Source organism: Drosophila nasuta, chromosome 2R (genome assembly GCF_023558535.2).
Source record: "Drosophila nasuta strain 15112-1781.00 chromosome 2R, ASM2355853v1, whole genome shotgun sequence".
NCBI classification, from domain to species: domain Eukaryota; kingdom Metazoa; phylum Arthropoda; class Insecta; order Diptera; family Drosophilidae; genus Drosophila; species Drosophila nasuta.
In genome coordinates, this window is record NC_083456.1 from 13617131 (window position 1) to 13642566 (window position 25436).

Below are 25436 nucleotides of genomic sequence, written 5' to 3' on the forward strand. Positions count from 1 at the left end.
TTAAATGATGAATTTTTAGCTGGCATTGGCTTTGGTCAAGGCAAGCTAAGGAAGTGGTTTTTATGAATCGAATCGATGAGTGTTGTGCTTCGCATGCTTTAATGTTGCTTACTTAAGACATTTTTATTCTGCACTTGCAGCTGTCTGCTGCGAGTGAGACGAGACATTTGGCGTTGCCACAAGAACACAGAAACACACTAAGATATACCACGATATTCCCACACACACACACACACACACATACTCAGCGGGATAATCAGACAAGCATCGCAACGTAGCTGCCAATTTGATTTTCAATTTACGCTGCTATTCACATTTCACACTGAGCCAATTGTGCACGTGCCAAACTCTCGAACGATGACTGCCGCTCTGTTTACGAATGTGCGTGTAAAAACACAGAGAGTGCAAAAATACGTTTCGTTCAAGTGCGCCAAAAAAGAGGCCCAACAGCGCAGACGCCAAGTGGCCAAAGAGTGCAGCAGAAACGTAGCACGGCAACACTGGCGAAGTACTTACGTCAAAGCGTACTAAAAACGTACTAAATGCGAACGTTTTTTCATTTAAATATTTCTGCAGCTTATGCTCAGACAACAAATGATAACATTTTGAGGGCGTTTTGCAAAAAAATAAAAGCTGATTAAATTGTAGAGAATGCAATTGAAAATGCACTTCAAGAGTATTTGTGGCGAACAAATAAAACGCAGCAGCAACAAGCGAAATCAAATCAACAGCAGCAGCAGCAACAAGCGCGCAGTAGCAAAAGCAGAGAATCAGCAGCGACCTGCGTCTGCTCGCCACTTTGTTGCGCGTCTCCTTCTCCATCTGGCACTTTGTCGTTGCCTTTGCCACATGGCTACTGTTTGGCTGCTGCTGTTGCTGCTGCTGCTGCTACGATTGCTGGGCAAAACACAAAACTCAACACTGGCAACTGGCAACTGGCGACGTCGTCGCTTTGCCTTCAGTTCAGTTCAACGGCAAACTCGCGCGCGAACAGTTCGAAAAAGGCGACGAACGGTGTCGCTTGTTGTGCCACTGTGCTGTCAATTGGGATAACTTGGAAAATGCTTAACGCATGGAAAATGCCGGCGGCAACATTTTTTCGTATCGTATCGTAATTAAATTTTGGGGGCCAGTGAATTGAATTCCAAATTGAATTTTCTCTAAAATAAACATAAAAACATTAAACAATTGACCAGTGCAGTGCAAGGTGTGTGTTCCGTTTGTGTTTATGTTTTCGTATCCAGCAATACAACAACAAAAAAATAATAAAATAAAAATGGAAAAAAATGGAAAAATTTGATTATGGGCCGTGCTTTGAATGGAACCAATAAATATTTACATAAAATCGCTGCTGCTTAAAAAAATAACACCATATAAAAATTATAATTTATGAGCGATTTAAAATTCTTTTACCCAACAAATTCAACACACATTGCTCATACGCCACGTGATTTGACAGGTATTTCCCGGTAAGCTGAAGATTTTCGAAAAAAAATTCGAAAGTACTTGAATAGTTTTTGTTGATCTTTGAATGCGTCAGTTTAGTTTTAATTGATTATTTGCTGAGCACTTGGCACACTCATTGTTATTTGAGATTCTTCAATTGCAATAAATGCGGATGCAAAATGCGCGGTTGAGTGAAAAGTGAGCTCAACAGGAAGCGTATACTTAATATTATGTTTCAAAGCCATCAATTTAATTCAAATGTTGCGCTTTTTACCATTTCAAATGAAATTTCACAATTGCCAAGGTTTAGTACTTTAAAGAACAGCACTTCAAGCGGACGTAAAATGTTTTGAGTAAATATTTGAAATAAACGCAAAAATAATGTGCGTTCTCTAAGATAAATAATAGCTAAGCAAAAGTATTTTTACACACAAAGATAATCATATCTTCTAAAGACATAAATATAAACGTCAAAATAATGTGTATTTTTTGAGAAAAATAATAGCTTTGTAGAAGCTCAAAGATAATAATATCTTTTAAAGGCATTAGTCTAATTAAACAATAATATTTTTAGAAAAAGCAAAAATATTGTTCACCTTTAATCATATCTTTTGAAGACATTGAGCTAATTTAATATTTATATTATTTCGAATAAACGCAAAAATAACGTGAGCTCTTTAAGCCGAATAATAGCTTAGCCAAAGTATATTACACACAATGATAATTATATCTGTTTAAGACATTTAATTTATTATATTTTCTATACACAATTAAAACTCAAGATAAACCGCAAAACAAACTTATACGTAATTTGTGTCGAGCATCGTGTGCTTACACTCGATTTGCCTGAACATCTACAACGCCCAAAAAATATTCAAATCGAGTGAATAATAATTGCATATTAATAGAGCTTCGTGTTTTGTGCTTCTTCAGCTGAGTGCAACGATTGCTTTTTGTATTTGTTGTAAAAGCCAATTAAGTGAGAAAATCCACAAGTTGTGCAGCACAAAAAAATGAAATTGAAGAACTCAAGAACTTATTTGTGTGCTCGAGTAAATGAATCAATTAATATTCATTAATTAAGTTTGATTCGAATGCGAATTGCAAATTACATTTGATTATGCGGCTGAATGTAATTTCCGCCTGATTTTGCAATATTTTAACATAATTGGAATTCATAATTAAACTATTAGTTTTTGGTTGCGAATGCAGTCGAAACTAATAACAAAAGGAATAAAAGAATAAAGTCGAAACAAAGTTGTCCGACAGTTGAAGCGAAGCTGATTCTATGCATATTTATGAGTAACAAACACAGCTTTTCACTAGTTTAATTTTCTATTGTTTATGCATACAACAATAATCTATAGATATCAAAAACGGATTTAGTCTAATGAAAATTTGTTTGGATTATGTATGATTTTAGATTTCCGTGAATTGTGGCAAATGTTTTTTGTGGCTTTGTCACAACAAAAACAAAGGCAAAAACAAAAACAACTTTAATAACCAGTTGAAAATAAATAAATATTGCAAACGTTGCTTTTCTTTTCGTTTGTTGTAAAGCGGAAACATAACTCAATTTTCTACCTAACTTTTTGCCTATCTCTGCGCTGTGTGTGTGTGTTGTGTGTATGTGAGTGTGTGAATGTGCATGTGTTCAGTGTGTGTGAAAATACATAATGTGGTTTTTGATACCGACAAATCTCGTAAATCAATCAAAGCGCCACTAACCCATCCAGCACTAAATATTTAATGTCGAAAATGACGGTCATCCGGCTGAACATTTGCTCAACTTGATTCCTGCTCTGCCAAATAAACGGATCAAAATGTGAGAGTGCAAAAGAGAAAGGGAAAGAGGAAGATAGATGGAGACTTTGTTGTTAGCCTAATTTAGCCAACTCACCAGACAAACGGTCAGCTGAGCTAGTAATAGGCTAACATAATGAAAAACCACGAGCACTGTGGGTCCGAGCTTAGTGCGACCAAAAAGCTCAAATCCTTTCAACACGACCCCTGATGCCACGTCACATTAACGTATTGAAGAGAGTCAAAAGTGTGTGAGTGTGAGTGTGTGTATGAGTGTGAGTGTGAGTGTGAGTGTGAGTGTGAGTGTGTTTCGGCAGCCATTAGTTGAACTTTATGCGAACCAATGCGATGCGATGCCGTTGCGAATATACTTCATGTTTGTCCTTGGTCCTTGGTCCAGGACCCGGACTCGGCCAGTTTCTACAGATTCAGTCGGCGGAAAGGTCTTTAAACGAATTAGAATGAATGCCATATCGTGTGCTCGTTCCCATTTACGTTCCCGTTCTCATTCTCGTACTGCTTCTGCTGCTGTGCTGTCATGCATCAAAACATTTAATTAAATTGGAACTGAAGCAACAAAAGCCCGGATCCTCTCATGCCTCTGCTCTATGCTCTGCCCATGGAGCCAGTGAAAAACTGGACAGTTCTTGTGCCCACTATCTTTTGCAGTATATGAATTTAAAATGAAGGTAACGGGACTAGGGACCAGTAAATAGCAACAGCAGCTACAAGCTGAAGTCCTAAACAACTTTGTTTGTATGTCTGAATCATGTGCATATTTTAACGATTCCAGTTTGTTCCACAGTTTATAGTATTTCTTAGTTTTTTTTTTTTTTAGCTTTCAGCTTTCCAAGTGCTCTGAACAGCTTCACTCAACCGACAACTGTCCCATCCACAATTTTATCCTTCAGTCGGAGTCAAGTCAATCTAGCTGAGAGTGCGTGGCAAGTGAATGCTGTTTGCACTTGCAACACGTACTTGGTTACTTGAGATCTCATCGCATGCGATGGCATCGTCTGGACTCGCTTTGTTCCTCAATTTACACATAATTGCAATAAATTGACTGCTCACAAAGAGGCAACAGCAAAAAAATGTAGAAGAAAACCGAACAGAATTTATTATATTCACCCTTAATACAGTGTTCGAGTTCGCATTCGAGTGTAGTTGCAATGCAATGTCTCTTGTCTGAGAATCGATTTAGGTTTTGCCATACACAGAGACAGCCGGGGCATAAATATATCTGTTGGCCTCTTAATAAACTCAGTGGCGATAAGATAAGGCATTGAACGAACCTCTTGTATGTATTCTCGCTCGAACTTTAGCATTGGCTTTGGCTTTGGCTTTATTTTCTTGGCCTTGCTACATTCGGTGTACTTTATCCGCTGAGGCGTACAACAGGTCGTATGAGTATCCTCTGTATCCTGCTCTACATACAGATTGTGGCTTTAAATAAGCATCATATGCTACTTATTGCAATGTCATGCATAATTCACTTTAATTTAAGTAACGATAAAGTTTTCCAAGGCGGAAAGGAAAAAAGAATTTCTTGTTCCACTTTTTGTTTCTGTTGTTCCTTGACGGCACTCGTATTCTAATATTTGCCATAAAGAGCAATCAGCGTTATCAGCCCTTTGTAATATAAAACTGTAAGACTTTCTGACAAGTTCAACTTGCATGCGCTTTGCAAATTTATGAACACACAAAAGTTTGACAGCGAGTTCCTTTTGATTTAAACCAATTTAAATGATGATTTGCATACGCTAAATATAGAAGAAATGCGAAGTCTTGACAAAGCGCTTAACAAAAGTGTTAAGTACTGTATGATTTTAGCTGATTTTCCCTCCCTCCCTCCGCCTGGCGCGGCGCATGTAATTGCTTTCATTTTAAATATTTTAATACACACGCAAACAAATTAAAAGCGCATAAACAATTTATCTCACGCCCACATAGACACGGTTTCTCCTCATACTGAAAACAGATTGCCAGCGACGTATACAAAAGATGCTATATAGCAGATATATAAATATATATGTATGGATGTGTACCCCTTTTATTCCAGTATTGTTTAGCATTTTTGGCCGCTTTTTGCGAGGTGCGAAAGAAGAACGAAACACACATACCCCCGACACTCGTAAATACATTTTCGGCTGGAGCAGCTCATGTAGCTCATTAAAAAATGATGTTTTGATGAATATATATTTTGTTGCTGTTGTTGTTGTGTTCTTTTTTCTGGTAGGTCTGGTCTGGTTTGGTTTTTGCGGCCAATTTATAGCATGGGGTATTTAATTAAATTTCATTTCACTTAAATATGTTTTTCGTGTGGGAAAATTAAAAATGCTACGTGCTCGTTTAGAGCCTCGACTGCTCAACAACAGCAACAAGCAAACACGCTGCATACATACGCAATAGGCCTTGGTAATTACAATTCAAGTTCATTTCCATTGTGCTCTCGCGGAGCAGAGAAACAAAAGCTCGAATCTGTAATGAAAAGCAAAAGTGTTCGCTGCCTCAGTCTCAGCCTCAGTCTCAGTCTCTGTGTTAAAGCTGCAGCCCCCAAAAAATGGGGGCTAGGCGCATTTTAGCATTAAATTGTTTTAGAACTTTGCCACGCCATCTCAATGGAGTGACAGAGTGCGAGTGCGAGAGGGAGAGGGAGGCGGAGAGACAGTGACAGAGTGAGAGTGAGAGAAAGTGGCAGAGTTCGGAGTGTGAGGTGAAGGTTTGAGCCTAAAAGTAGACCAGCATGCCGCATAGCGACTGCCGGAACCCATTGCTTATTGACATACATACATACACATGTGTGTGTAGCACCCACACATACATACCTACCATGAGGGCAAAGTTATAGCAACAATGGGGCAACTGCCTCGAACACACACACATAACAAGAAAGAACGTTGCAATCGAGTGTGCTCGACTATGAGATTCCCGCTACCCATTTTCAATAAAAGCAAAACAGTGCAATGTCGGTATTATCGACAAATTATAGTACAGAAAAAATACTAAAGGCTATGTGTGGTATAACGCCAAACTACTGCATTTAAAATATAGCATAGAAAACAGTAAAAAAGACTAAAATATCCTATAACTTATATGTGGTATGACGCCTAACTACTGCATTCAAACTATACTTAGACATATATCAGATTAACAAACAAAGCAGTGAAGACACGACAGCAGCAACAGCATTCAATAACTTTTAAGATATTTATTTGATCTTAACGAAATTTTACGCTTGCTGAAATCTAAATAAACTTAATCTGTGCAACAAAAACAAACGTTGTCCAAAATTTGGGGCTTTATCTCTTATAATTTCGGAGATCTAGGCGTTCTTACGGTCAGACACAGAGATAGATGGACTTAAATATATGTATATCGTCATAGCGTTGACGTTATGGAGTAGGAAATATCTCCTTCTGCATGTTACATATGTACATTTTCTGTTGGCACATAATAATAATACTCTTTTACTCTATCAGTAGCAGGTATAAAACCTCTTTTATTATTGCACACATATTTATATACATATGTGTAAATGTGCTCTTTTTGCTTCTGCTTCTGTCTCTGCTTTCTCTTTTGCAGGGTACACACACACCCTGCACTTGACTTGTTAAACAAGCATTATACCCTATGATTCAGTCAGCACAAATTCCCCCGAGCTAGAGGTCATCCAAGTCTGACCTAAATACATGTTGAGTCGATAGTTTACAAGCGTAATCCAGGAATTATCATATAAAATGACTCAGCGCTTCGTGTCAAACGAACCTGGCATTAAACGAATACCTTTGGCTGTAACTATTTTTACTGCACTGTAACTCTTTCTCCATTTTTTTCTATGAATTTATATTGAAAAGTGAACAGAGACTGACAGCACGACAAATTCATTTAGATGGTATGCAGTATATGCCATAAAATATTGAATAATTCTCAACACACGGCACACGGCGCGTATACGTTATCTGCCCGCATGTCGCATCGGATGGAAGAGAGAGTGGTGAGATGGCATTACCAAACCATTGCCAAACTTGCGCATCCATCCATCTCCCCAGGCATCAGCTACCGTTGAACAACAGTCTGTCTGGCTGTGACTTTAACAGTTTTCAACAATCAACTCGACGGCACGTGACAGTTGGGCTATTTTTCAAGTCAACAAAAAAAAAATAATAAAAAAAGAAAATAGAAAAAACGAAATCCAATTTTTTGTGATTATTGCAAAAAAAGTCATCACTCATCAGGTTCCCGAAATGTTGAAACTCTACGCTACTATGTTCTACGCTCTCTCTCTCTTTCACTCTCTGTTAGTTTAACAAATATTTTGTGCACAAATATTTTTAGTTGATTTCGTGGGGCATTCGTGGCCATTGCAGTGAGTGTCTATCAGAGTTGCGCCATGTAGTTCATGTTGCTGAAGTAGTTCAGTAGTTTAATTTCAGCTGAACTAACTTTTCGTTCCAAAAGTTCAAATACTTAGTTCATTCGTTTAGTCCTAGTCCATTTAGTTCTTTTCGGATCTATTTAGGTTCATTTAGATCGTTGCTGTTCGTATTAGTGAAACTTAATTTTATGTTCATTTTTATTATCTAGAATTTGTTAAATTTTAAAACATTTGATTAGAGTGATGCGATGTGTAAAAAATGTGCAATCAAAGAACATGCTCAGATGTTCTGTCTAAATTGAATTAATATTGCAACTAAAGGAACATACGACCAAAAATAATAAACGATTTAAGCAAACGTTAATAAAACTCCATTAAACTCAACGAGCCATTATAAGAAACGATCTAAACGAATGACAATTTGACTCAAATTTACAGAATATAAACGACCATCAAAAATCCAGTTAGTTAGTTCGGTGCTCGATCGAACTAGTTCAGAATGATGCGACACAACACTACTGTCTACTATAACATATAGCAGTTTAGTCTAGGGTAGTCTTGGGGTTGTTCGGGTTTGTAGCGCGATGCCAGAGTCTGGGTAGCTGCCAATTATAGCCAACATTCTTTTGAAGTTTGTTTACATTTCATTAAGACTACAATGCCCGACGAGTCGCCACAACTGCAACGTAGTGCTGTCTCCTCTTCACTCTCTCTCTCTCTCTCTCCCTCCTTCTCACACTCTTTGGCTGGTTCTCTGCTTTCAGTCGCATCACAGCGAATGCATAATATTGCCATATGTTTTGTTCGCTGTTAAAGTATGCGTGGCGTATACGTAATTATTGTCAGCGCCGGCAAACTTGACAGTAATTGATTTTTGCATTTGTTTAACAACAATTTTAGCCAACGCGAATGGAATTGAATTTGAAAATGTCGGCAGATTAATTGATTAACTGCTTTGGCCACATAATCCAGCATTATTAATGAGCAGAGGGCATTTTCATTTCGACGGCATCATCTGCTCAAGCGCGAGAGACCGAAACCCATTTCAATAAAGAAAAAACTGAAAATTCATTTTCATTCTGTTTGCACTTAAAAATTTGTTTGGTATATTTCATTCTTTTCTGTGGAATTTAAGCATCATAAATACGGAGAGTTAAGGGCTCAGTCGTCGCTTAATTTGGCGAAAAATGTCAAACCATTGGCCGGTGGTGGTTGTGGTGGTGACGATGATGATGATGATGACGGTGGTTGGGTGGTTGGGTGGTGTCCTCATTTCGTTGAACTTCAAGTGGCGACCAGAGAAGACTGTCTGACGTTTCCGTCACTCGCAATTGTCTCAATCTGTCAGCAGCAGTTTCGGTTGGCGGTTGAAGGGCGAACAGCTTAAGAAGCTGGCTGCCACCGTTGCCACCGTTGAGTTCAGTTCACTTACCACTTGCCACATCTGTTGGTCTTTTATCAAGCAAAGAAGAAAAAAAAAAACGAAGAAACTTTAACTGTCATTGCGAGCGACAAATAAAGGGAAAGTAAAAGCAATTTTCTATGCCAGAACGCGCCAGTCACCAGCATTCTCAGTCTCAGTCTCAGTCTCTGTCTCAGGCTTAGCTTTACCTTGAGGTAACAGCTACAGGTGAGTGAATCTAGAGCTCTGGGGACAAATTTCTATAAAATGTTTGTCTCGAGTGTGAATGTATATATGGAATTGGATTAGTTTTTTTCTGATTTTTTTTTTGTTGGACCTCTTGCTGCTTTTCATCAATTGTTTCAATGCTTATTTGTCCAGGCAACAAAAGAAAAACAAAAGTAATTGAAAACAAAGCAAAATTGAAAAGTCTATTTTTATATATATTTTTATCTTTCTTGCTTCATTCGTTTATAAAAAACCACAATTGTTTGTATTATTAATTGCATTGTTGCCGTGTTGAGAGAGATTTTGATTAGATTTGCCACAAAATGCGAGTTGAGAAATTAATTTTTAATTTACAATGGGTATCTTTAAGTCCACCATGCTTTAGACTATTTGTGTTTTGAGAGTACTAGAGAGTATTTATCAAAGACAAGAAATACTTCTCAAATGTTTGTCGAGCTGATTTCAAGTGTTTTTATTGATAAGCAATTGAGTGTACTCATTGCCACAATTCAAAGTTTGGAGAGCAAACTTTGATTAGAATGCGACATATCAAACTCAAACTTTAGTTCAACTTTATTTCATTCTCTTTTGTTGCAAGGTAAAGGCAACAAAATGTTTTTACTTACTTAAAGCAATAAATAAAAATGCACTTCAAATTTTCGTTTATTATTTCTTATTAATTAGATATATTTGTGGTATTCAATCAACAAATAATGAGTGAAAGTGAATGTGAATGTGTAAAGTGAGCAAATATTTTGAGAGTTTTGTCTGTGAAAATTGCCAACGCAAATGTCTATTGAAGTGTTTGCTCAAATTCTATAATAGAAAAAGATAAAAGATTTTATCACAATGGTCATTATCAGTTTGATTGTTGAAGCCTCGTTCAATTCCCAATTCTATCAGAAATGTTATTTATAGAAAATGTTGAAAGCTGATTTAATTTTCTTTTGATATTCTAAGCAAATAAAAACTATATATATTCATCATTAAAAATAGTTTAAATGCTGAACATTTTAATTTGCATTTAAATGCTGCCTAATTAGTCAATGTCCAGCTTAGAGTGCCGAACTTTTAATTGTCTTTGATGTTTACAAAGTTCCTTGCTAATTTAAAAGTTTGCCCAATGAAAAGAAATTGAAATTGTCAAAAGTGAAAAGTGAGTGTGTGTGTGCGTGTGTTTTTTGAACTTTAAAGGTAGCCAAGCTTATTTACATTTGGCTACACATGAATCCTGGAAAAGCCTATTATGCTATTATGATAGACGAGAATGTTTGCAAGAATCACAGAAAAAGTTATTTGCTACTCGTAGTTTTCAATGGAAAAACCGCAACTGTGACAAATACACAAATCAAAATTCAATCGCAATCGCCACACAATGCGAGTGGTAAATAAAAGTCGGACAGAGAAATCAAAAGTTTAAGTCGACAAAGAGGCAGACAGAAAAGAAATGCAGACACAGACTCACAGAGTGGTCCTATTTTTGTGGTTGACTGAAAACACGAAACATCTAAGAATTATTTTTGCCTTTCAGTCGCCTCAAAATGAAATTAGTTAAATGTATTATTGTTCTCTGTTGTTGTTGCAGGCACACGAGCAAGCAAATGGAAACCAAATAGGAATAGGAATAGCAATTCCATCCAAATAAAAAAAAAGGAAACGCAACATTAGTCAGAATAAACAAAGGGAACGCTAGGCCAAGGACAAAAGGGGACAACGGGAGACTCCCAGAACGCCAGTTAAAAGACTGGTCTCTGTCTCTGTGTGTCTCCGTGGTGAAACATCCGTCACTCGTCATGGAAAACATCGATGAGCTGCTGGACAGCAATGACAGCGACCATGGCAATGGCGACATCAGCTACAGCTGGAGCAACTGGAGCACTTTAGCGCCAGCCATCATCTACAATGCAATGAACAGCGTCATGGCTGTGGCCAATCAAACGCCACTTCCTGATTTCAATCAAGATTTCCGACACAACAGTTTGACCTACAATCTGAGCCGGGTGTAAGTAAACATGGTGCCAAACAAAGCCATGCCAAGCCAATGCCTAATTATGACACAAATTGAATTAATGCACAACACACGCAGCCATTAAACGACTCTCCAAGATGGTCAAAGTTCTAAGCTCTCTTTCTCCCTCTCTCTCACTCTCTTTGAGTGCCTCACACTCTTTTGCTGAGGCTGCTTGATTCAAGTAGATGAACTTGCTTCACTTGGACTCAATTCGTTTTCGCTTTGTGTGCTAACCATGCATATCTAATGACTCCACATTGCGGCATCCATTCAGCCATTCACTCAGTGACTCATTCATTCATTCAGTCATTCATTCGAGCATTCACTCACACACACTCGCTGCAAGTCGCCATTCAATCAGTCAAGCATTTCCGTTTACTCTACCCAGCTCTTTGGCTTTTTATTTCCGTTTCAAATACATTACATTGATGGCCCCCGCACACAACAATAACAACAACAACAACAAATACACATTTCGCATTTTATCTATCCGATTGTCGCAGTATGTGTGTGAGGAGCTGACTGCTTAATGTCGTCTTCTGTTGTCCCCTGGGGAACAAAAGGCATATTTTATATTGAACAGCGAGCATCGCGAGACTCAATTTGATACATAGCAAAAACAGGTTATTTTAACATTGTAAACGCTAACAGAGTCTGCTAAGTTAACAGTTGATTTTAATTTGAAATATAGCGCAGATTGCAGATTTTTAATTATTTTTTAATTTATATTTCCATTAATATAAGCTAAAGTCTTAAAACAATTTTAGTTTTGTAACATTCAGTCAAAAATCATTACATTCTGCATATGATTAGTTAACCGTTGATATTTTTAACATTACATTAAATATTCTGAACAAATTTTATACATAGCAAAAACAGCTTTACAGAGCTGACAGAATCTTCTAACAGTTAACAGTCGATTTTTATAACATTTTTAAAGATAGCATTAAATTAACATCTTATTACCGCTTAACATGAAAGGAAATGTACTTTATTTAATTTATTGTTGCTTTTTAAAAATCTTAGGGTATAATGCAGTCTGTCAATGATTTTAGAGCGGACTTTTTTACATATTTAACGACTACGGCAGTCGTTTTGCTGCAGCTCAAATTTGTTTACTCCTCCCACACACACACACACACACACAGCCATTGACTCTAGCCACATAAGTACTCGCTGCCTCGCCTAGCCAAGGAAATACAGATATGGAGGGAACACAGAAAGAGAGAGCGCAGAGGGACAGCGCTGGGAAGACAGAGATAATTGCTGCGTTTGACGTTTTGGCAATACATTTTCTGAGGTCCTGAGCGGCCTTCAAGTTGCAGGCAAATGGCAACGGCAATAGCAATAGCAATGGCAATGGCAATGGCTCATCTAGGATGGCAACGACATCTTTAAGTTGATGTAGTTGAAGTACGACGTATCTTTTGCTGCTGCCGCTGCCGCTGCTGTTGCCAATGTTTTCTTTTTATAACTGTTTATTTGTTTGCCTTGCCGCCGTTGCCGCGTCGCATTGTGCGCTCTTGGGCTTAATGCAAAAAATCAAAACACACCAAAAGAAAAGAGCTCGACAATAGCAACAACAACAACAACAGCATAGGGCCACAGCAACAATAACAGATTTATTTTTTATTTTATTTTTTACCATGACATTTTCGTGTGCCTGCGGCTGCTGCATGAAATGGTTTTCTTTAGATTTTGTTATTTTATTTATATGTATTTTTTTTCCTTCTTTTTTATATACGCTCCTCCCACTCGTTGTGTGTGCCTTTGTGGGTGACTGAGAAACTAGCCGCCTTGGCAAAAATCAATAATCCTCTTTGCACTAGGCCAATAAACAAAAGGGGACTTATGCAAATGGCCCCCGAGTCCACGTTTTTGAATCCATCACACTAAAGTGATGAGAATACATATTTTAATTGCTCTGAAGAGCTGGCCGTAAACACTAATGACACTAAAAACAGCAGCAGCTCAGTCTGCGTTCCCCTTCACAGTCCTTTGCACCCTTCGCAGGCAGCTTCTTTCTATATAGAGAAGCAGAGAGAGAGATACGAGAGCAAGCACACAGCTTACATATTAAATTACTTGTGTCCGGGGCCCTTAACGAGCCGTATAACACGAGGCCGATAGACTCGCACATATTAAGAAGGAGCCACACACACACACACTCACGCTTTTCACTAGCTTGACAGACGATGCGTTGTGGCGCCTCTTTGTTGCCTCTCTTGCACGTGCTCTACTTGGGTTGCCTCTTTAAACAATAAACCACTAAATCTATGTCTCAGCTTGTGTTGCCCTTTGCCGTCTCTATGTGTGAATTGCCTATTTAAACACACAAATACACACACACACACACAGAGAAAGCGAGCTAAATAAACAATCGGAGACAGAAAATATTAAAAAGATGTCTACTGCGAAAGAGACTGAGTAGTCGGAATGGTTTCATGTCGCAGAAGGCGCACACAAAAACACGGATTTGTCAACGCACGCACAATTACATACACCTAATATCCTGGCAGCAACAGGACACCACACTTTGCACACTCGTTGTGGCTTAACACACATAATCTTTATGTCAGCGTAATACAGCATTGTTCTAACACTCTTGCTTTCTCTTTCTCTTTCCCTCTCCCTTTCTCTTGCTCTTTTCTATTCTCATTCATTCACACAGTTTGCCCACTGGCATTACGGGTCTAACAGCCGGAGATGTTGGCTTCGGTGTCAATGGCGATCACGAGGATGCCGCATCGCCGGATGCCAAGTTTGCCTTCGTGGTCCCGTGGTGGCGTCAGGTGCTCTGGAGCATACTCTTTGGTGGCATGGTAATTGTGGCAACTGGCGGCAATCTAATTGTCGTCTGGATTGTGCTGACCACCAAGCGGATGCGCACCGTGACCAACTATTTCATAGGTGAGTGCCCAACGAGGCGTATACTTAACGCACATCACTCATACGTCATGTGAACTTTTGTGCCCTTGCCTTTAAGCTTAAAGTTCGTCAAGTCCAATTAGACGCTGAACGTGCTGAATTTATGAAATTGTTAGCTTAATCAAGTTCTCAAGGAAAATTGTGAGTGTGTGGCAATGATTAATGAGGCATTCGCCTGACGGCACTTTTAAGGACTCCACGCTGCATTGCGTTGCAATTGTGCAAATGCAAAGAAGCGAAGCCATAAACTATAAAAGAGGGAGAGAGTATGCAAGCTAATAAATGAGATAATCAAATTTTGCAAAAGAACACTTTAATGCAATTAGATATGCCGCTGCTTAAGGTTTTTCGCTTTTGGGCACTTTCATTAAAAGCAATGAAAGCAAAAGTCCGAGAGTTAACTAATGAAATTTCTTGTCATCACAGCTTGAGGGCGTCGTTTGGGCTTCCATAATGATATTATGCTGACAATGCTCTTTCAGTTTTGATTCGCTTTGTCGACGCCTTTTTGCCCTTCTGCTTCAACTCATGCATATGCCATATTCGAGTCATTTATTTTATATGCAAGGCATATGAGAGTCTGCCAGTGTATGCGTGTGTGTGTGTGTGTACTTTGACTACACATGTATTTGTATGCATTGCATTGCAACTGCCATTGCCAAAACCATTAAAAACAAAGCGTATAAAAATGCAACAACAGCAAACTAACCCCGGCCAGATGCTGTCAGCTGACTGCCTTCCGACAATTGTCACACACACTAGCATACACACACACACACGTACACACTCTTACTATACAGTCAACTGCATAGTCGAAAGCCCGGCGGCCTTATGCATGCGCTAGTTGACAATGAAAAAGGCTGACAAAATAGTTGCACTGTCAGCCATAATGGCGTCTGAGAAACAACCTCAACCCCAAACGCAGGACACTAGCAGAAGAAGAAGCAACAACTGCTGCATTTACAGAGCAATAGTTGACTTGACTTTGCTTGCTGAAAATGTCTTCAGAGCGGAAACTCTGTTGTTGGCATGCCCCCAGCCAAAGTACGGTAAAGACCGACAAGGAGACCAAGGAGACTCTCTTTCTCTCTGTTATCATCATCTGTCTGTGAACTGATTATTATTATGTAAACTAAAATGCCTTGAAGCGCGAATGGCTTTGCATTTGTAAATTCCACATTGGCCAACCTTATTAGTTGGCCAAGAGTTCAACGTTTAGTCAGCTACTGCCTCTTATAAATTCAAAACACGCAGCAACAGAAAATGGAGATGAAGTTGGAGATGGAGATGGAGTTGGAGATGATGTTGGTTGAGCCAGGTTTATTATCAAAGCGAATCATTTGCATCTTTTGTGTTTTGTGTTCATTGTGCTATTGTTATTAGATTTTTATTAATTAAAACGAGGCCAAATCGATATTGAACTACGTGGCTGCCACATCGTCAGACTCCGCACAGACCGAAAACAAAAAAAAAAACAAAAAGGACGAGACGAGACTAAGACAGGTCGTTTGGCAAATGCGACACGTTCCTTGTTCTGGAGGCGTCAATGTTGGCCAAGAACTACACAGTCCAATGCCTCAGAGAACATTTGTTTTATTCGCATTGTTGCCGTCGCTGTTGTTGCTGCTGTTGTTGTTGTTGTTGTTGTTATTGCTGTGGGTGTTGTTACGAGTGTTGCTTTTTATGCTTATTTTCTCTTGCTGCTTATCTACATAGATAATGAAAAGTAAACAATGGGCAAAGGCAAGCCAGCCAAACTCATCGCCATCTCCATCGTCGTCGTCGTCATCATCATAATAATAATAATAATAATTTCGTCTCTTTCCTTTTTGGCTACCAACGACACCACTTTTCTCAGCCCCCTCTCTTTCGGTTTCATAGTGATTCATTGGCATGTAAATCGTTACAAACATACTTACTATACTCGTAAAAACGCGAATGAAAGTAAGAATTATGGGTTTTGTCTCTCCGCTCTCACTTAATTATGCCAAGTCTCGTAGAGCTCTTCTGAGAAAACCCCGTTGTGAACTGCACTTAACTCTTTCGCTAATTATAAATGTACAGCGCATAAATAAACGTGAAAAATACAAGACAAACAAACAAATAAAACACCCAACAACAGCAGTTGCTTCTCTAACACCCAAAAATTATTATGTACATATGGCCAAAATATGTTTTGTACCTTTCGTTGCCTTTTACCTTTTTATCTGAGTTGTTAAATAACTCTCTCTATACCCTGCATGAAATGCAAATGGTGGGCACATTAAAGCTATGCAAATATCACTCAACTTGCTTTCAGTTTTTCCTCTCGTTTCTTTTCTTTCCTTTGCTTTCCCTTTCCCTTCTTTTTTTCCTGTGCGCTGATATTGACACTGCGTGAAGTTAAGCTGTGATTAAGGCATAAAGACTGCAAGCACAATATGCTAAACTCTGCGCAGTTTTGAGTCAGACTAAAAATATACAAATTATTCTAAATAAAGTTTTGGTATCTAGTAAAACTGGAATAAGTTTTATTGTAATTCTTAATAGTGTACTTAAAAGACAGTTTTTTTTTGCTTAGAATAAAAGTAAAAATGAAATGGACTTTTTCATTAGGATTCAAAGTAATGAAAAGTTAGTAGTCTGACTTTGCAATTTATTAAAAACTTTCATATACAAAGAAATTTAATGTAAAGCAATTATTTTGCTAGAATATTCATGAATATAATTATAAGAAATTGAAATAATAATTTTATAAATTTCTCTTTAGGAACTAGTAAGAATTTCGAGAGTCCTAGACATTGAAATAATAGCACAGCAGTGCTGTAATTTTCTTTAAAATATTCTAAATTAATATCCAAAAAAAAAAAATATTAAAGCGAGTATAGAAATCTAGTTACCACATTGAATCCACTAAGATTGGATTCATTATGAGCTTTGCTTTCCGTCTTTAAGAAGTATCTTTTAGCCCAGCATATCTTAAAACACATAATCACCACTTGTTGTCTCAGATAATTATGTGATTATTTATTTAGAATTCGGGTATTTGCAAGTGTCGCATGATTTCCTCGACTGAAACTAATCAAGAGCACCTGTTTGCTTTCTTTTCTGTTTACTTTTGTCACCTGCTGCGTGGTCACAGTGAATCTCTCGATAGCAGATGCGATGGTCTCCAGTCTGAATGTGACCTTCAACTATTACTATATGCTGGACGGTGATTGGCCCTTCGGCGAGTTCTACTGCAAGGTATCGCAATTCATAGCCATGCTGAGTATCTGTGCATCGGTGTTCACTCTAATGGCCATTTCAATCGACAGGTAAGTGAGTTAATTCCCAACAAACTCCCAATTTATGTGTACTATACTCGTATATACCATATATTTGATATATGCTCGTGTATAAGAGTACTCAACAAATTGCAGACGTGCGTGGCTCGTTTGCCAAGTTTTTAGGTCGCTGTGATTTGGGTGCAGTTACCCTTATCAATCTCTGACTCGACTTGGTGAACCCAAAAAACGGATCAATTTAATATAATGTACACATATGTAGTCATATGTATGTCTTGCATTTTGATATGTTAAGCCAACAAAATTGACAATAAAAAAAAATAAAAATAAAAAGGGGTAAGAGCATGTCAATAGCTTGTTGCGCTCCCAGATATTGTTAGCCAAATCGGCGCCATCATTCATCGAGCCAAAACGTGAAGCTCGTTTAGTGGAAAGCCAACGGGGGATTTCACACAATAAGCGATCGAAACTCCAAACATTATGTGCAGTTCATCAATTCTGACAAGAGCCTGTCAAGTATCGTCCCACTTAAAGGTCTCACTCAATTGATTTAAATAAAGCTATGGAAAACAACAAAGAGCGTTTTTAAATTTCCCATTCCCATTTGTTGACTTCACTTAAATTCATTACGTGGCCAGAAGGTTAGATTTCAGTTGAACTTTACAGCAAAGAGACTTGTAATGTTGCATCAAAATAAACTAATTTCCTGGACCTAAAAAAAAAACCATGTACCAAAATGCAACTGGGGTCGAGTTCAAATTTCATTAGCGAGGAACTGCCAAAAATGTACCAGCTTAATTTGATTTTTGCGAGTACATGCGAGTGAAAAGGTTAGCTAAAGGTGTTTTATTGAAATACTCTCTTATTTTTAGACATGATCACATGCAAAGCTATAGAAAACTATATTAAAACTATTATTATTATTAACTATATACAGTATTTGAATTGTTTAGACATCAGCCATAAACGACACATACCAAAGAAGTTTATGTTGATAGTATTTATATTTGCAAGAAAATTCCTTTTAATTTTTTATTTGAATTGCATAATTTTACTGTAATCGCATAAACAGAAGAAAAACTAATTTTTAATTTTGTAATTCATTAATATAAAAGGCAAAGTTTTTTCTATTTCTAGTTCTATTTATAGAACTGTGCCTGTTTATTTTTAATGATTGCATCGAAATGGTTTCACTTATAATAACCTTAAGCAGTTTCAAATAATATAAACAATAATTGTGTGAGCTTTATATTTCCCCAATTCGATTCAATTCTGCGCTTCTCTTTGTACGTTGCCCAAAAACGATATAGCGAGCGCACTTAAATAGATTTTTGGTTGCACTCATGCGAATTAAAATAATTAGTTTACAACGCAGCTTCCCCTTTTAAAAGTTACTCGTAGTGTATGTATACTTTTTGGATATTGCAGGTACGTGGCAATTATGAAACCACTGCAACCGCGGATGAGCAAACGGCGTAATTTGGCCATCGCCGCGGTCATCTGGCTCTCCTCGACTCTCATCTCCTGCCCGATGCTGCTCTTTTTTAAAACCGAAGAGGTGCTTATACAATTTTTATGTGTGTGTGTGTGCTGCCTCTCTGACTGCCACTGACCAACTTCGCATCGCTTTTTGTTTGCTTTCACTGCTTTCAGGTGCCGGTGCAGAACACAACACGCAGCGTCTGTTTTCCTGAGTGGCCAGATGGCCAAACGAATCACTCGAAGCAGGAGCATCTGTAAGTATTGCAACTAAAAGGAATTGTGTTTGCAGTTTGTTGCACATGCAGCTATAAATCAGTAAATCAGACAATTCGAAAGATCTGTTTATCTGTGTCATAAAATTTGTGTCACACCACCACCATCACCACCGAACAAAGTCACATCGAAATGGCGCATAAAATACGCTTTAGAGCCATTAAGTTAGACAGCTGGATGGACTGTCATTAAATGTCGATTCAAATAAAAACTGACAGCACATTAGGCGATTGTTCATTTACATACACGATGCGATAATGATAATGATGGCTTGTTACACTTATCTATACATCTGTCTCTCTCTCTTCACTCCTCTCTCAATAGCTATAACATACTCATTCTTATACTCACCTACTTTCTGCCCATTGTCTCGATGACGGTCACCTACTCGCGTGTGGGCATCGAACTGTGGGGCTCCAAGACCATTGGCGAGTATACGCCCAGGCAAGTGGAGAATGTGCGCAGCAAGCGAAGGGTAAGTCAATGTCAAACCCCTTGCTTTCATGCATACAAAAATACGTATTAATGCGCTACCCCAAAAAGTATGCTATGCTTTTTGTTAAACACTTTTTGCAATTTGCATAAATATATCGTTATACTAATTTCTACATATATTTTAATTTTCCGCTTAGGTTGTCAAAATGATGATTGTGGTCGTTTTAATATTCGGCGTCTGTTGGCTGCCCTTCCACACGTACTTCATTATTACATCCTGTTATCCGGCCATCACTGAGGCACCTTTCATTCAGGAACTATATCTCGCAATCTATTGGCTGGCCATGAGCAATTCCATGTACAATCCGATTATCTACTGCTGGATGAATTCGCGGTGAGTACTCTTACAATCAGCGAGAGCAATGCTCTCAAAGGTTCCGCCGCCTCCTTTTGCCCTTTGTCAGACGACAAATTATGTAATTTGCGGTTGAATTAGCGTTGAGGGCGTTAAGTGCAATGCCACAGCCACTTGCGCCTCTCACTCAGACCCTTCACGCAGTGCCCTTGCCACAGCCACAGCCACACACAGAATGTTTGCCCACATTCCACACAGTTGGCTCCTCTAACGTCACTCACTTAGTCAGCTCGTCAGCTAGCCACTCGCTTAACTTGTTGGCCGGAAATGAACTTGACGCCCTCAACTCGTCATCATCATCATCATCACCATCAACATCAGCAGCAACAGCAGCAGCAGCATTATCAGCATAATTATTCTTATCATTATTTTATCTTCATTTGGCTTCGCGCATTTAGAAATCGTAAGTTGTCTAATCGCAGCGAGGGCAGTTTATCAAGTAAAATGAGAATAATACAATTCTAGCTCCATGATAATGAACAAAGTAAAGAGTGTGGGGAGTAAAATAAATGAAAATTAATTTTATTTACAGCAAAGATTTCTGATGTATTTGCTTGCTTATTATTGCAATCCAGAGAAATACTTCAATTTCTTTCATTATTTGTCTGCCAAGCAGAACAATTCCTTTGCTTTAGCAAACACTTCTTAAAAGTTGATTCACAGAAGAGTGAGAGTGACTTATTTCATACTAGCAAGAATTAAATCAAAAGGATAAAGCAGTGAAAACTAAAAAAGAAAATTAATCTTATTTAATGAAAAGCTTTCTGATATATTTAGTATTATTATTTATATAACATATTTTTCTATTTTTTTTTTATTTGTCTTCCAAATTCAAGACAATTTTCTTTTATCCACTACTTAAATGTTGATTCCCATTCTTGCGTAAGTTTAATTCACATAACGAAATATTCAATACAGAAGGATAAAAAGTGAAGACTAAAAGAAATTCAAATTTTTCTTTTAAAGAAAATATATTGCATGAATTTACTATTATTATTGCAAGGAGTACAATTCCTTTTCATTCACTATTCCATAAGTCTATACTTCAAATTCAAAACGATTTCCTTTCATCCACAAACATTACTTAAATGTTGATTCTTATTCTTGCGTAAGTTTAATTTAAAAAGCGAAATATTCAAAGCAGAATGATAAAAAAGTAAGGACAAAAAAAAATATTAATTTTATTTAAAAAACATATTTCTGATTTAGTACTATTATTTCTACGCAAGGAAATAAAAAATCGTGGTTTACACTCTTGTGTAAGTTCATAAAAAATATATAAATTTTATTTAAAAAACAAATTTCTGATTTAGTAAAAAAAAATATTTTAGTAAAAAATCTTGGTTTACACGCTTGTGTAAGTTCATACTATAAACTCAAATATTCATTATTCACTCTATAGAGTGTTCACTGTATATACTCGTATTTTGAATAATTAGACCGTTATTTCGCCTTAGGCTCGTCAGCAGTAGGCGTTTGCATGTTCAGATTTCGATCAGAGAGTTTCCATGTCAAATTAATTGAGCCATCCTCGTTGAAAGCTATCATATATCTAGATTGCCATATGAGTATGCAACTAGTTTAGCAAACACACAGACAGACAGTGAGTGAGTGCCACATGTGGCACACAGTGGGGCCTGTGTTGTGCGCTACGTGTCCGTGTGCCACATCCGCTAAGGGGAAACGTAACTGATTGCAATTAATTTGGCCCAGTCAACATGCCAATGACTGTTGCTGTCGACGCTGCTGAAGTCATGTTGTATTGGGCGCGTTGCTGATGTCCTGCCGGTTTACGTGCATCGCAAAGTTTGACGCCAACACGTATCAACTCTCCACCCAGTTGTGGCAAACTGCGGCGCCCTTATGTAAATGATGAGAGTCCATAAAGGTGGTTGCGCTACCCTGTAAAAGAAGGTGCACCAAAGACGAGTCTACTCAGCATATATTAAAGGCAAAGAAACAGAAGACAAGTCGAGTAGTCTTTACTCTGACTTGTTTATTATTGCAAGTACTCGGTGTCGAACTATGTGAGTGTGAATGGCGAATGTTGAATGGTGAATACAGAGTGAATGAGCATGAATAGTGAAACGTAAATCAAGCAGGTTGACGTGCTACCAAATCATTCAAATGCCAAAGGTTGCTTGGTTTACCACAGAAATAACTGCAAAACCAGATCGAACTCGAAGAGAGAGAGCGAACGAGAGAGATGTCAATCATTCATTCGATTACACGTAAGCAGAGATGGAATGCTAGCTGTGTAATGCAAATAACATTAACTGGAGCAGGTTGCCAGCTCCAAGCTGATGGCATCCTCTCCAGCTTGAGTCAGAGAACTGACATATCTTTTAATGAACAGGCGAAGTTGGACTTGGTCAACATCTTTAGCATGCGCTGCTGATTATTTATTCCATTTTCATTTCCAAATGGATGCACATTGACCCGTCAAGACAAGTCACAAGACATGACATTGCTTCCTTGTTCCTTGTTGCTCATTGTTTGCATTTCGATGTAATGTATTTGCAGGTTTCGCTATGGCTTCAAAATGGTCTTTCGCTGGTGTCCTTTTGTGAATGTGGGCGCCGAGTCGCTTAACCGCCGAGATAATCTCACATCGCGCTACTCCTGCTCCGGTTCACCCGACCACAATCGCATCAAACGGAATGGTAAACGCTCCTGCGGCTGCCTAATGACTTCTGTCTTGATTCACGCACTCTCTTTTTGTTTTGTCTTTTGCTGCTCCAAACAGATACGCAGAAATCCATACTGTATGCCTGTCCCGGCTCACCGAAATCGCATCGAGTTTCGCACTGCGGTAAGCGAGCTACGATTGCAATTTGAAATTGCCAGGGCAACTGTTACACAATTTTTGCAAAAACGATTCCCTTTTTCTTCTCTTGCCAGGTCTGCTGCGTAACTCGGTGGGACGAACTGTGGAACAGGTTGCCAGCGAGGGACAGCAAAGGCACTCGATGCCGGTCAGCAGAAACAGCGGAGGGCCCATTAGTCTGCGTGGTCACAGATCGCCGTATCAGCAGGAGATGCAGGAACGCTGGAGCAGCGACAAGTGCAGCAGTGGCATCAACATGGCAACAGAAAGTCGCACCACAAACCTTTTGCCTTGACAGACAGCAGCGGCAGGAACATCAGCAACGTCGCCAGAAAGCATCGAGTTGCAGCTGCAAATGCAAGTCGTTTGCTCCTCTGGTTACAACAATAACTATCGTCGCATCAACAATGTGAACAATGTGGCAAACACAACACAGACAGTGGCTGATGACAAAACTTGGCTGTAGGTTCCTCTAGCAACCTTCTCCCAATCATGTCTCGAATTTATGTTTAGCGAATGGATACTGTTAAATACATAATTAATTGATGTAAATGTAAACCAAAAGCAAAATTAATTGATAGACTCCACACGTAAACGTCTTACATGCCAGACAGACAAGTGAGGCAAATCAATGAATTGAATGAATGAAAGCGTGCTGCCAACGGGGCGAATACGTTATGCGATTCGTGGAAATGATAACTCACTTATGTTCCGCTGCCATATCACATTTCATAAGCATTCATTGCGGCTACATTAAATGCGTGTTTAATACCAGAAACCAAAAACTATATATATATAATATATTATTTCGTTGATCTAAGTGCTAAATATAATGGATAAACCATAAACCAAAGTCATCTATGGATTTAAAGCAAAATGAAGACTTTATAATTCTATACGTGTTACACTTGTATATAAACTTAAACGTATCAAATACTTACTACATACATAATATATGGTAACAATTCTTCAACTCTTTAAGTTATGCAAAATTTATGTGTAAATATGAAAATAAATTGTATTTGTTTAGGCACGATTCAATGTCTGCCTCTCTGAGAATTGTGAATAAAGCGTCTTACTCAAATGCGATACTCGTCTTAAATTCAAAATTATTTTTTATGGCAGATTGATGAAATCCCAACCCATTAGTTGGCACTTGACACGTGGCGCCTAGACGACGCTTCTCCAAATCTCTGGCTGGCATAACTAACTACATGTGCAGAGAGATGGAAGAAAAATTGTATGTAAATATAAATAATCCGACTGCTGCCACAAGGCAGACGTCGCTGCATAAACACATGTTTAGAGTACGGCTCCATGCAGATCTCTATGTACACCTTGAAGCTGTATTTGTGCGCTTGTCTTGTCGCCGTATCAATTTTTCATAAGTAACCATTTTTGAGCAAATTGCATTTGCCTTTATTTGGTTTATGTGTGCATATGCGTGTGTGTGTGTGTTGATTTCAGCGTGTTGATGTAATTGAGCATCTGTGCCGCCTGCCTCTCGAGTTCCGGAAAATTTCGCGTGGGTGCCCTTTAAAAATCGCCCGGAGGCCTTTGCTAGTAATATTTGCATAGATGTGCACAAAACTCTTCAAATGCGGCGCCCCTTATGAAATTTCCACTTTAGCGGAATAAGTATATATGCTTAGAAATAAGTATAGACATTTCTATTCCGAAAAGTAAATACATACATATACTTTCATGTGTGGAGACAAATCTAGCACTTCTGCTGAACAAACACTCCGTAATTTCTCATGCCTTTCATTTTTTAGGGGTTGGCTTACTTTACTCTCATTTCATCGCACATTTGTGTCACTAGATTTGCCTAAACTCCTGATTAATAATTGATTTGCTGTCGACTTGACTTGTGGCATATAATCATGTTTGTGTAACATGCAACTAAGCAAAATGATTGCATAATTAATTAAGCATTCGCCAGCTGATTGCTTTTTGCATTTTCAATTGCTCTTTTTGGGAGTTACGATTAGAATTGATTATCGAGTCTGTATGTGCATTAATTGAACTGTATTTAGTTCATGAAGCAGTCGTATGCTTAATGCATTTGCACTACATTTACTCGAGAGGAAGCATCCGCTAGTGAAAGCCATTTCCCATAGCATTTCTTTTGACATGCACTATGGGTAAGTATTATATAAGTGTTTCTAGAATTCACAAATTGTTTTTAAACTAAGCCAGATGTTTTTATAATACCTTTACTAATGTGTTATTATTATTATTCGTGTTGTGGAATTACCCCTTAAATGTATTTTACTTAATGAATTGGAATTAGAGCATACATATATTATATGATTTCACTAATATTATTTTAACTTTTAAATATTTTTAAAATCGCGGCATCGTTATATTCGAATACAAAGAGCTTGTTTGAGCCAGTAGAGCATTATTGTTTTTTCAAACTATTTTCATTTGACTTAGTTTTTGTATACAAAACAATTTCTTTCTAAGAACTTTTTGCAAAAGCTGACTTTAAGTGCGAATATTTTTAATATTTACATTTCTGGTGTTTATCGTAAACTTTTAA

The 25436-nt window shown here is 38.1% G+C and overlaps 1 protein-coding gene across 3 annotated transcripts; it reads left to right on the forward strand.

Annotated features, from left to right (window-relative positions):
- The first annotated feature begins 978 nt into the window (after nt 1-978).
- Nucleotides 979-23975, forward strand: LOC132786386 (tachykinin-like peptides receptor 99D). 3 transcript variants are annotated; one of them, XM_060792902.1, is made up of 11 exons: nt 979-1469; nt 10840-11256; nt 13937-14175; nt 17315-17489; nt 18888-19017; nt 19113-19195; nt 19539-19689; nt 19847-20043; nt 22588-22727; nt 22811-22876; nt 22966-23975. In XM_060792902.1, the coding sequence occupies exons 2-11, from the start codon at nt 11048-11050 to the stop codon at nt 23184-23186; spliced, it is 1611 nt and encodes a 536-aa protein (XP_060648885.1). In that variant the 5' UTR covers nt 979-1469; nt 10840-11047; the 3' UTR covers nt 23187-23975. The 3 variants fall into 3 exon arrangements, with proteins under 3 accessions (XP_060648885.1, XP_060648887.1, XP_060648886.1); XM_060792904.1 differs by having other exon boundaries at nt 979-1207; XM_060792903.1 differs by lacking the exon at nt 979-1469 and adding an exon at nt 1760-1829.
- The last annotated feature ends 1461 nt before the right edge of the window (nt 23976-25436 follow it).

Excerpts from the sequence above, each read along its gene's own strand:
- LOC132786386 (XM_060792902.1), top strand. The coding sequence starts at position 11,048 with ATGGAAAACATCGATGAGCTGCTGGACAGCAATGACAGCGACCATGGC. Across the intron at positions 11,257-13,936 it reads ACCTACAATCTGAGCCGGGT|TTTGCCCACTGGCATTACGG; the intron begins GTAAGTAAACAT and ends TCATTCACACAG. Across the intron at positions 19,196-19,538 it reads CACTCGAAGCAGGAGCATCT|CTATAACATACTCATTCTTA; the intron begins GTAAGTATTGCA and ends CTCTCTCAATAG.